General features: G+C 36.0%; 1 protein-coding gene and 1 pseudogene across 1 annotated transcript; one reads left to right on the top strand and one right to left on the bottom strand.

Annotated features, from left to right (window-relative positions):
* Positions 1-97: 97 nt before the first annotated feature.
* Positions 98-3,164, top strand: LOC145567157 (protein FAR-RED IMPAIRED RESPONSE 1-like). Its single transcript, XM_081626391.1, has 3 exons — positions 98-531; positions 856-2,257; positions 2,628-3,164. The coding sequence occupies exons 1-3, from the start codon at positions 484-486 to the stop codon at positions 2,990-2,992; spliced, it is 1,815 nt and encodes a 604-aa protein (XP_081482517.1). The 5' UTR covers positions 98-483; the 3' UTR covers positions 2,993-3,164.
* A 6,536-nt stretch (positions 3,165-9,700) lies between these two features.
* LOC145567156 (calcium-transporting ATPase 12, plasma membrane-type pseudogene) lies at positions 9,701-12,987 on the bottom strand (annotated as a pseudogene).
* Positions 12,988-13,669: the final 682 nt, after the last annotated feature.

The following is a 13,669-nucleotide window of genomic DNA, read 5'->3' as shown; positions in this document are numbered from 1 at the left end:
AAAATCTGAAATCAATAAAGAGGTGGGTCCCACTGATAAAGATAGTCAGCAAAAGTGAAGGATGCTATTTTCTATTTGTCTGAAGAAACAACAAAGTTTCCACCACACACCAAAGCCAAATTAATGGCGGGGAGCTTGTCTCCAAATTTTTTCCCCCAATTTTTTTCCCCCAAATTTTTTCCAATAATTTTCCCTCCTTAATTTTTACACTGAAAATTAAGAATGTAATTCCTTATTCTTTACTCATTTACTCCACAATAAATTCCTGCATTCATATCACCATTTATTTACACTAATTGCAATTAGTCCAAATTTGTCCCAAGAATTAAGAGAAAAACCAATTTTTTTTCCCAAATTTAATAATTCTCGACGGTTTGGAGGTGATTGCGCGGGAGGGAAGCTTCCAAGTAAACCTTATTGCTGAGCTGATAGAAACGAGAGGTGGGTGGTGGCGAGCCGCGAGCTTATTAGGTTTTGGAGGAAATGGATTATGATGGTGAATGTGTGAATAGAGAAATTGAAATAATTGAGGTAAGTTTCAGTAATTCAGATAGTTTAGTGTATGAATTCATGTTTTTTAAAGTATTTTAGCTAATGTATATGGTGGTCTTTGTTGATTATAATTCTGAAATTGAAATTATTGGATAAGATTTGTAGTAGTTAGGTTAACTTGTCAGTAAATGAAATTGTGTAGTTTGTGAATTGTAGCTTGGGAATCTATATTGGTGAAATTTTGTAAATTGTGGTGAAGCCTTCCTCCCTAATTGGTGAATTGTAGCTTGCGATTTAAATTGTGGTGAAATTGTTGTTCCTGTCATTCCCCTCCCTAATTGGTGTTGTTATGTTATTAAGCAGAATGACTGTGATAGCTCAGATAGTAGTTCAGATAGCTCAGACAGTGAGGAAAATCCTAATAGTGTTGTGAATGATGATGGGTGGGAGGCTTTTGACCTGAATAAGGAGCCTCCAGCTGAGGGTGTTCATTCTTTATTTATGAATAGGGACAGTGATTTTATTGATTTAAATGAAGACTGTAATGATGGTGTAGAGAGGGAGTTAGATAGTTGTACAGGTAGTGTATTACCTCAACCAGAAGTGGGAATGGTGTTCAGCACCTGGGATGAGATGAATAAGTTTTATCGTGGTTATGGGAGGCAAGAAGGGTTTGGTATTGTATGTATAGGTGGTGGGAAGCCTTCCTCGAAAAACGCGGGGAAGTCAACTTCATATCGCACTTATGTATGGAAGTGTGAGTACTATGGGAAGGTAACATACAGGAGGAAGGTTAATGGTAAGAGGGTTTTGGTTAAGGAAGAACCAGTTGTCAAGAAGAAGACAAAAAAATGTGATTGTCCCGTTATGTTGTATGGGCAAGGTAATGATGAAGGTGGGTGGATTGTGAAGAAGGCTGTGAATGAGCACAATCATGCAGTGAGTCCTGAGATGTCCAAACACATAGCTATGTATAGGAAGGAGAATATTACAAAACACTTGGAGAATAGGATTGAAAATGATCATGGTTCTGGCGCTCCAATTGGTCAGATTTTCAACAATATGGCAACTCAAAGACATGGAGTTGGGAATATGGGGTTCACTAAAAAAGATATGCACAACTTGGTGAACAGAAAGAGGAGGTTGAAGTTGAAAAATGGAGATGCCTCTGTTATGTTGGATTATTTTGATCGGATGACTGCAGATAACCAAAATTTTTTTCATATGCACCGTGTTGATGATAGGGGAAGGTTGAAAGACATATTGTGGGTTGATGCTCGGAGTAGGGAGGCCTATAATTATTTTGGGGATGTGGTATGCTTTGATTCGACGTACCTAACAAATCGGTATGCACTTCCATTTTCGAATTTTGTTGGTGTGAATCACCACGGGCAGACTATCCTTCTTGGTTGTGCCTTGGTTTCTCATGAAACTGCTGAGACCTTTGAATGGTTATTCAAGACTTGGATGTCATGCATGAGAGGCAAGGCCCCGGCAGCGATCATGACAGATCAGTGTGCGGCGATGAGGAAGGCGATTGTTGAAGTGTTTCCCATGCCTCATACACGCCATCGTTGGTGTATGTGGCATATCATGAAGAAGTTTGGCACTAAACTTGGCAATTTGGCTAACTATAAAGATGTGAAAGAGGATTTGCAAAATGTGATCTACGATAGCATTACCCCGGACGAGTTTGTTGACTCATGGTGGGAAGTGATCAAAAAGTACGAGCTCGAACAGTATGATTGCTATGAATGGCTGGAAGGTGAGTCCTATAAGTAATTACTGATGTTTTTGTCATTCTGTTTCCTGTTTTTGTGTTCTGTCCTGCATCTTTCTGCCTCATTTGGAATTTGGAGTCATAGCCCTGATTTTAGGTGGTCATGATACCATTAGGTGTATGGTTGGTACCCAAGCTAATAATGATGGTACTTCATGATACCATCAGGTGTATGATTGGTACCCAAGCTAATACTGATGGTACTTCATGATACCATCAGAGCTATGGTCCGTACCTAAAGATAAAACCATTAGGGGTTTGGATGGTTCCTAAAGTTAATACCATCACATGAGACATTATATAAGAGTCAGTGTTGTATAACTAAAATTCGACCTGTGTGTTGTTCTGTTTGTAGGCTTGTTTGAGGAAAGAGAGATGTGGATTCCATGCTATGTGAAGGATGTGTTTTGGGCGGGTATGCAGACAACTCAAAGGGTTGAGAGCATCAATAGTTTTTTTGATGGGTATATTCACAGGCACACTCGGCTTTCTGAATTTGCCCCAAATTATTGCAAGGCCATGGAGAGCCGTGCAACTGATGAGCAGGAGGCAGATGCAAACGAGCACAGTGATGCAGTTAGGTACTTCACCAACAACGCATACCATGGCCAACAACATTTCCCTCCCCCTCAAGCCTTTGTGTACAACAACAATGGGTTTCCCACCAATATGTCCATTCAACATTTGCAACAGGATTCTAATCATTCAATAATTAATTGATTTGTATAATAATTAATTCAATACATTTGTTTGAATTTTACATATTTGGATAACTGTGTTATGACAGATACCATTTGTAATTGGGATGGTATCCTAAATTAAGACCATTACACTCAGGTGTTGGTAGTGTAAAGGTACCATCTGCGTTTCTTTAAAATCCCACTAACTGATTTTGTTTTTTTCCTTGTCAAAGTCGTTCATCTTTGCCTTTCCCTTCTTATTTTCCATGTTTACAGTGCTTTAAGTGTTTTAAGTGAGGTAATAAATGAATGGGTGTTGCAAGTACACATTTATATAAATGAGTCAGTAAGTGAATGTTATGGCAAGTACAAATGTAGGTGTAGGTCATTAGTTAATATGTTTGTGACTAACACGTGGTTTGATAAGCGGTTATTATACTATTACAGGCTCAGATGGTACGATCATTGAATTGATCCACTCCATTTTTCATCAGGATGGTATGAAGTATACAATATTAATTAATGTTATAATAACATTAATAGATAATGGGGGTATGATTGTTACACATTAATTAATTTTATGAAACAAAATAAGAGACGTGATACATACACAATTTAAAACGAAACATGATTGTTCATTTGATAGGAGACGTGATACATACACAATTTAAAACGAAACATGAATTTCCAAATAGATATTAGTACCACTAATGCTTAAACATAATACCAGAACGGTTTAGTAGATATGATCACTTCTTTGTTTTTTCTTTTAAGAGAATGATCTTCTACTTCAACTTAAAGAGAACTACAAGGAAATACTAAAAAGTTAGGCATAAAACCTTAAAACCTAAAGAACTTATACAAAAGTATTGATACTATTGCATCTTATTTATACACAAACATTTAAGCATTAACACTAATACTTCCAAAAGCATGACCCTAACTTCTTATTTATACACAAACATTTAAGCATTAAATGCATTAATGCACTCCCAACGACTGACCTTAATCTAAACACCATCACTCGTCTAGATAGTCTCAAAAATAGATACCGAAATGAAATATAATGGTATTGAATTCCAAAGACAATTCAATTTAAGTTCAGTACCATCCAAGATACTCTTAATACCATTGACATTAACATGGTATACCATTCCTGGTTTGGATATTGTACAACAACATTCATTCATGGACATTACAAGGGTATTAACTTCGGGAGTGCAAGTATAAAAAGGGGAAATAACAGGGAATTAATACTAGGGAGTGCAAGAATAGAAAGACTTGCATGTTTAGTGATCACACCTCTCATGAAAGATGTGGTGGAGGTTTTATTAAACACAAAACAATGATCGTTTTAAAAGGTTTTTTTGTGAGAGAGGGAGTTTTGAAAGGGTTTTGTTTTGTTTTTTAACAATAATATAGATTCAAAACAATGACAACAGTTCAATCCCATGAGAGTACATAACCAACTATCCCTACTCTCAATACCATTATTTAATACCAATTACTATATATACCATTTACTTTAACATGCCCAAACCTTTATAATTAAGATGGTATACCTTTATATCTTAATTATAGTGTACCATGTAATTAAGATGGTATACCATTATCTTCATGCTGATGCTATAAAATCATTAAAATAGTATACCATTTGCTTAAATAGTATACCATTACATGCCCAAACCTTTATTTTGCTTAAAATATTTAGTCCATTCATAAATCACATGTAAAGCCCAAACTTATATTATAAAATATCATTTCGTAACTCATAATATTTATATAAGTGGTTTTCAGCAAATTATCATGTCATACTGATATTATTATGGCATAACCAACATACACCATTGACTACCAGATGTTGTACCATTAAGCACTACAATCGTATGCTTGGTGTAAGATGCTGTACCATTAAACAAATCATCACATGCATCACTGTACCACTAAAGGCCTCACTCTTCTCACAACTCTAGTCTGTGATGGTGGGGGTCTCTGTGAAACTACTTTCCTCTTCTTATCAGTAACAAAATACTCTGACTCCACCTCATAGTCACCACCGAAAAAATCATCTTCAGCATACTGTTGTTCTTTAGGTTCCATCTCATAGTCTGCATCCATTGGAATCATCATCCCCTCCACTGAACACTTCATCGTAGTCATTTCCTTCTTCGTCGACATCCTCGACAACAGGCGCCTTCATCTTCCTTTTCTTGCTTTCTGTTTGTTGTTCTGCTTGTTGGCTAGATGAAGCCGTGGGCGTACCACTTCTAGTCCTCATTATATGCTTAAGAGTAGACTGCAAAATGCATACAACACCACAACCAAATAAAAACATTTTCTCCTGATAAACACTCATTTTCTCCTCAAATTAAAATGAACACCATGCATATACATACCCCCCAATTACTTCTGCATCCTACAGAAGTCTCATTAAACTGCTCCGACATTACTAGCTACATTACAGCACACAGGAAATAAAACAGAATCAATGTACTACTTTAAAACCTCTTTACCAGTAGCAAACAAATTCATCATAAATATACCAAACAAATTCATCATTTATACCAAACATAAAAGTTCAATGGTATCAAAATGCTTCACAATGGTTTGTAAAATAAGTACCAACAGGGAAAACCATGGTATCTAAAGTGATTATGGTATCAGATTATGATATCAAACAAAAACATTATTGGTATCATAAACAATTTCAACAGAATTTAGAGTACATTCACCAAATACTTAAAACTTCACCATTTTCACCACTGTACTAACACTTTCAACAACATACTCATGATAAATTCGCCAAACACAATAGCAATCACCATTCCCAAATGCATGTAACTTCACCAAACACAATAACAATCACCATTATCAAACAAAAGAGTGTAAATGACATATTGCATACTCTACAACGCAATCTTCAACAACATCTAAATTTCCCATAACAATTTCCCATAACAACATCTAAATTTCACATACATTTCAACATTCTCAAACAACCACAACAATTTCAAACAACAATAACAATATTCCCCAAAAATTGATACTAAAATCGACAAATAAAGGGCCGAAATTTCAAGCAATAACCCTAACTTTTCTAAATTTCAAAACCCTAACTTTTTACAACTTCCCACAAAAATTTCAGAAAATACTACTACACATACAAACTACAACATGTCAAAACTCCAAACAAAACCAAAATTTCATACCAAAATTAAAAAGCTAGGGTTCATACTTACATTAGATGGCGCGAAAAATTCACACTTTGGTTTAACACAAACACACAGACGACGCTCCTAGTTAGTTTCCCTTGAACTGAACCAAAAATCCACGCGAAATTGGCAACTTCTTCTTCCAACTTCTTTAGCGGTTTTTTTTTTTGGCCTCCACTCTCAATCCTTCGATTTCAATGGGTTTTTGGGAATATGGTTTTCTCTCTCCTCTCTTACAGTTCTTATTTTATTTTCAAATTTTAAAGAGCAGTTTTTTTTTTAAACAAATTCATTGCTCTTTTTTTTTTTTAATAAAACATGTGGGTGGGGAGTGGGAAGTGGGGGACCCCACACACTTTCCATAAGCTTTTCAGAGGCTTTTCAGAGGCAAATTGTGTAATACCACAATTGCCCTTAGTTGAGTCCTCTCATGCCTCAACTTAGTTGAGGATGAGAATTGCTCTTCAAACCCCACAAAGATCTAATAAAGTGTAATTTTGATTGATGGGTTATAATATTATTGAAATTTCGTATTTTATATAAAGGTATAGATGTTTTAAACTGTGACATAAATATATAATACTAACCCCGTTTCATATTTTTTGCAACTTTTGGCAAAAATGAATGCTACATATTATTTGCAACTAATGTTTTGTTTCCTTTTTAGGTTGTCATTTCTTTCTATCTCTCTCCTCATCACATACATCCATATTTTTCTCTCTCTATCTTACACTCACAAACAAATTTTGCCTACGAGTTCGTGCACCCTTCAAAATTGCAAAAAATGTGAAACAGAGGTAGTAGTATAATATCTAATTTTCGCTGTATTAAAATTATTTTTATTAAATTAAAATTAATTTTTACTAATTCTTATACTATATAATACTTCGTATTTTTTTATTTAAGTTAATGATTTTAATAAACTAAAATTATTTTTTTAAAATTGAAATTAGTTTAACTAAATATTATTTTTTGTAAAGTAAAGTGAACTACGCCTTATTCATCTAATTTTTATTTATTTAAACTTATATTTATCTTATCATCTTAACTTATATTAGTCCTTAAAAAAATTAGTATGAGCATGAAGTTCTTATCTTAGTCCTTGAAAGATTTAGTATGAGCATAATAGATTGATAAGCTCATCTTAGGGCCTGTTTACATTTACTTAATTTAAGTTCAGTTCAGTTCAGCTCCAATCAGTTCAGTTTAGTTCAGTTCAGCTTCTAACTTCCCTCTCTCATAAAATATTCATTTCAGCTCAGTTCAGTTCAGTTCAGCTCCGATCAGTTTAGTTCAGCTCCAATCAATTCGGTTTAGTTCAGTTCAACTCAGTTCAATAAATATGAACAGACCCTTAGTTACAAAGTGGACCTACGAATACTACATACTTGACATAACTAATGTCATATTCACGCCTATGAAAGATCAACATGAGAATGACATAATATGAGGAAATATCCATGTTTATGAACTTGACACAAATTATGATAAACTCATTTTAAGCATGATTTAGTACTACACGACAGCGCAAATCGAATGACAACTTGACTTGACATCCAGACCTAAATAAGAACATAATCCACGTGCCCTACTCTACCTAGAACCCATAAAACTTCATAAAATTAGAATCAAATACGATAATTCCACAATAGGTTCACTAATTAAAATTTTTCAATATATACAAATCATGTAAGGGCTATAAAGGTAATGATATAGACGAGATTCGATTGTCGATCATGGGTGACGCCTCGTACCTTTACAAGTCTCTAGACAACTAAGGGGGTGTTTGGTTCAAGCATATTAGGTATAAGGTATGAGTTTGGAATGACCAAAACCCATACCTTGTGTTTGTTTATAAAAATTTCATTTTTCAAACCCATACCTCAAACTCCCAATATATGGGTTTTTGAAACCCAAGGGGGGTGGGTATGGCTCATACCCATACTTCTAGTTTAAAATTAAAAGGAAAACTATCATTCCTAGATAAAAACCAAACACATGAAATCAAGTATCAAGTTCCAACCCCATACCATCCAAGTTTTATTCCTCATTCCAAACCTATATCATTGTTTGAACCAAACGCCCCCTAAACGAATGTAAGGAGTGAAGTGATTGCACTTTCTTTTCTCAGTGTGGCTTCAACGGCGAGAGCAACGCTTCTTCATCCCAGCGATCAAATTCATTGCATGCCATCAATTTGTTAAGTAAGAACAAATATTCCCTTTTATGCTCATTTTCCTTTTTTTTGAATCTTACTTTCTTGTACTCTGAATTTTCTAGATTGTCCAGAAATTTCTCACACCTTGGAAACCCTCATAAATTATTCAAAGGAAAAATGCAACTGCATAAATTATAATCATCTTTATTAAGTTAGATTTTTTTTTTTTCTTCCAAGAATTGTTTTTTATGTCAATTATTCAATGTGATGACAATTTAATCACGAATTTATGCTCTCAATTTTTCAATTTTTTTTTTTTTTGATTAATATACCTTTTGTTATTCATGATATATATATTGATAAGAAATCATCTTAACCGCCTGCTCAGTTATTTTCTGATGATTTGCCATGAGTTGTTGATTTAGTTTTCATATTTTCTGCTTAATTTACATAATTTGGAATAGCACTTTTCAATTACATTGATGTTAATGTTTATGAATTCGAACTATTTTTGGTCGTAGGAGTTATAATTATTATGCATGCAGGAAATTTAAAATGTGATGAATCATGTACTGCTAAGCATGATGTAAAAGGTAATAAGCTAATTGATAAGAGTATTGAACATTGAATTTAGGATGAGAAACTATACGACGGTTTTTCGAGTCACATGAGAGTAATTAGACTATCACTTCTGGCTTCAGATTATAACTGGGTTGGCAAGCTGAGCAATATTGTTAGGATATGAAATTATATATTTCAATTTAAGATGAAGGAAATAGGGAGAAACTAATTGGTTAACTATTAGGGATTTAGGGGCTTTATGCTTCATCTATTTTGTATGGTGTAATTCATGCATGCTCTGGTTTATGTACAAGCTCCTTTGATTATAAAATAGGTAACAACAGAATGGAATTACACGTTTCTGAAGATTCACGGTTTGTTACAGATCGAATTAAAGTACTATCAGCATTCGGCTAGTTTGTGCAGAGTCATAAATTGATGGGATGTTACTGACTTTGTAATTAAGTTTTCATGAAACATCCCTTAGGAATGTCCGAGCTTAGGTTTTTCTTCAAAGATTTTCCTTATCACTTATACATGCACCTAAAGGCTGTAATAACTTATAAATTGGTTATGATTATCAATGATTAGAGCTGAATTGTTTATCAGTGGGGATGCGTTTCCTTGTACATTGACATAGAAAATTCCATGCAAAATTGCACACAAATGTCATTATACCTGAGATGAACTTATACAAAACAAGCCTTGAAGGTTTAATTTTACAATAAAAGTAACAATCATTTAAGTATCCTATTCGCAAGGGATGGGGAGTCAAGCTGTACATGTCTGATCACTAATCAATGGACTAGTCGATACAACAATTAAGCTTTAATAATAGAAACAAAAAATTCTATGATTATATCTGATGAATACGTGTTGAGCTCTGGTTATAGTACTTTTCGACTTGATCTGGTTTCAAGACCAGCATCTCTATGAATGAACTTTCTGGCTTTGGCTATGGATTTTACAAGAGTAGTAAAAATGGGTTCTTCTGGAACAGGTATGAGTTTAACTAGAAAGGCAATGGGCCATGAGAAAAATGAGATGATTATACATGCTGCCCATTCTTTCCAGTTCAAGCTCACTGTATTGGCGAAATTTTTCAAGAACTCGACCATCACAGCCTGAAGGATGATTTCTATGGCAACAATTCCAAGAAACAAAGGAGTTTTGTGGATTCCTTCGAATATATTTTGCTTTTCCATTCTTCTTGAATTGAATTCGTTGAAAACTTGGCACAAAACGAATGTGTTAAATATCAGGGTATTCTTTTTGTCTGTGGACACATTAAATATAGATTTACCTCTGAACTGCAGGATCAGTAGCACTGAGATTTGATACAGCGATTGGCACAAGAGATTCCTCCACATAATGTTGGTTATGAGGGGTGCTGTCCTTCCAACAGGTGGTTTATCGAGAAGCTCTTTGGTAGGACGCTCTGTGGCAAGGGCCAGAGCTCCTAATGTGTCCATTATGAGATTAACCCACAGTAGTTGTACTGCTGTCAGAGGGACTTCTCCGGCTGAAACTGCTGCTATAAAGTTGATTACCAAAGCTGCCACATTTACTGTAAGTTGGAATTGGATGAACTTTTGTATATTGTTGTAAACACATCGGCCCCATCTTAGAACAGTGGCAACGGTGCTAAAATTATCATCTAGGATGATAATATCGGAACTCTCTTTAGCCACCTCAGTGCCTTGAATTCCCATAGCAAGTCCAATATCTGCTTCTTTTAGAGCAGGTGCGTCATTGGTGCCATCTCCTGTAACTGCTACCACTTCCCCCCTTTGCTTTAAGCATTGAACCATCAGTAGCTTATCAAGGGGAGATGATCTTGCCATTACACTTATTTTGTCAACTCTTTCCATTCTTTCTTCATGTGTGTAATTCCGAAACTCTATTCCTTCCACAACTTCACCTTCCTGTTGTTGGTATCCTAGTATGCCACATTCTGCGGCTATGGCTTTTGCTGTGAAAATGTTGTCTCCTGTAATCATTTTGATTCTAACTCCTGCTCTTTTGCAGACATCTACTGCATGCTTGACTTCTGGACGACATGGATCCTTCAGACCTACAATCCCCAACAAGGTCAAGGCTTCTTCTTTAAGCTTTGGCTTAGCTGTTTCCTCGTCGTACTCCACCTCTTCTTCTGAGACATCACTATGAGCAAATGCAATGCAGCGAAGACTGCTGGCTGCCATGCCTTCAATTATCAGCCCAATACTTCTCCTTCCATCTTCATCCATCACCTTTTTTATTCCAGCAGAGGTGTAATAATGGGAGCACATTGCTAGAATAAATTCTGCTGCTCCTTTCCAGTGCACGTTGATAGAACCGTCAGATTCCTTCCTCATCATTACCCCACTTCGCTTCTTATTTGAGTTGAAGCTTTCAACCTGAAGAATTGAACTGCTTTTCTTTATTGTCTCCATATCCATACCTAATTCCTTGATTGCCCAAGATAGAATTGCTTTCTCAGTTGGACTTCCTGAAATCTCAGGTACTCCTCCCTGATAAGGTATATATACTACACCCGTCGTGTTCAAAGAAACTCCTTGTTGGAGCAATTCAAGAACACTGGGAGCAGTTACTCGAGTGCCTTCTTCTTCTCCAATCCAAGCCTTGGTCACTTGCATCTGATTCAACGTCAGAGTTCCAGTTTTGTCAGTGCAGATGACCGTGGCAGACCCCATAGTCTCACAAGCTGAAAGCTTTCTCACCATTGCCTGATCTACCATCATCCTTTTCATTGAGTAAGCAAGCGTGAGTGTCACAGCCAATGGCAGGCCCTCAGGAATGGCTACAACCACAATGGTGACTGCAGCAGAAATTATCCGAACTATGGAACTGAGTATGGAATTGATCCCTGTTTGGCTACCAATATACTCTTTTTGCCCATCCTCACCTCGGGTGTTCCCTGTAAAATACCTTACAAGTAACACCACGAGGACAAGTAGAGCGACAATAAGACCTATCTTCCCTATTGCTGAGGTCAATGCATCGAGCCTCACCTGTAGTGGAGTTTGTTCATTGGTATCACGATTAATTGTGCTCATCATCTCTCCCCAAGATGTGTTCATCCCAACTGATGTCACCAACATTCGTCCATATCCATCACCGACCTTTGCACCTGAGTGAAGAAAAGGGTTGTTTGTATGATTTACCTCAATGTGATCACTTTCTCCTGTCATGCTTGACTCATCTATCAACAAGGATTGTCCATCTACAAAGAGTCCATCTGCCGGTATTTGATCCCCAATCTTCAAGATCACTACGTCTCCAACTACGATGTCAAAGATGGAGACTTGTTGTGGCCTGCCATCCCTCACAACACTGATCATAATGTTATCGCTTATTTTTGATAGCTTGCTAAATTGTCTATCTTGTTTGATGTTACTTACAGCTGTAACAATGACAACAAGGAAGACCGCCAAGAAGATACTTCCTCCTTCATACCACCCTTCTTTAATGCCATGCAGCTTGATCCCAAACCCAAGAGAAAGGGTTGCACAAACAAGAAGGATGATGAGGGTGAGATCCTTAAAGGCATTCCAAACAAAATAATAGAAACCCTTAGGACGCGGCCTCTTGTAAGTGTTTGACCCGAATTTCTCCTTTCTCCACCCAAGATCATGTTCGCTTCCTGAGATGCCACTGGTTTCATTTGTCTTGAGAGCGCTGGCAATTTTGTGGACACCCCCAAGTGTGTGAAGAGGCTCGACTCTCTTCTCCCTGACAATTTCTGCAAGCTTTGCTGCATCTATGCATGATGAAGACGGGGTTACAGGGCTATTGGGTTCAACATCAAGCACAGTGTAAGGCTGCTGATAACCAATACTCAGGCTAGTGTTGTTGGCGAGGGAAAGAAATGCTCGGAAGGAATAGATGGCTGCAGCTGCTATGTGCCACCTTTTCCGCACTTGTGTGATGGTGGTGCTCACTTTATGAATCAGAGTACCACAATCACTATCCAGAACAAAAGCTCTCCCGTCCATTTGTTCTCTTCTATACTCTTAAGAAAATAAGAAATGTGAAACAAAGTTTGATTAGAGGTGATCAACAAAATATAAGTGGCTATATTTCTTGTTCTTTTGAGGTTTGTGAACGCTGACTCTTTCTATTTGTTGTGAGCCGAATATATTACTTGGTATTACTTATAATTGTTATCTGGTTCAGGAATATGCATTGCAGTTTCCTCTTTGCTTGCTCAATGAAGATAGTCTTAACAACTGTCGATATGTCATGCTATAAAGATGTGATGAAGGTAAGAGGTAACACTGAAAGTTCTTGATGATTTTCAATATCATTTTTTTTTTATCTTTTTTGAGATTATCCTACTTGATTAGTCTCCGAGCCTGTTCGTCTGCTCAATTAATTACTATATATATTATTTCGCGTATAATACGTGTATATTAATTCAACTTTGGTATAATACGTGTAAATTAAATCAACTTTGGTTTACTAATATTAGTTAATCGATCTTCTTAAGCATTTATCATGTTGAGTATTGAATATTTTAGGCATAAAATTAGTGGTGTCAAAGTTTCATAAGACTGCAATTGAAGAAGTAATGGTTTCCCACTTACGGAAGAAAACATTTGTTACACTATTTTATGCAGGTAGTTCGTATATCCATTATTGCTTGATTTGTTTCTTATATTTTACCACTTGGATAGGGTTCATTTTTATTTATTTATTTTGGTGCAAAATAAGAATATGCTGTCGATTATTATATAATAATAATGATAATGATAATCATTAGTAAGGTGATTTAGTAATATGT

This window comes from Chenopodium album, chromosome 11 (genome assembly GCF_948465745.1).
Source record: "Chenopodium album chromosome 11, dcCheAlbu1.1, whole genome shotgun sequence".
In the NCBI taxonomy this organism is placed as follows: Eukaryota; Viridiplantae; Streptophyta; class Magnoliopsida; order Caryophyllales; family Amaranthaceae; genus Chenopodium; species Chenopodium album.
Note: the sequence above shows the minus strand (reverse complement) of the source record. Positions and strands in the feature narration are given on the sequence as shown.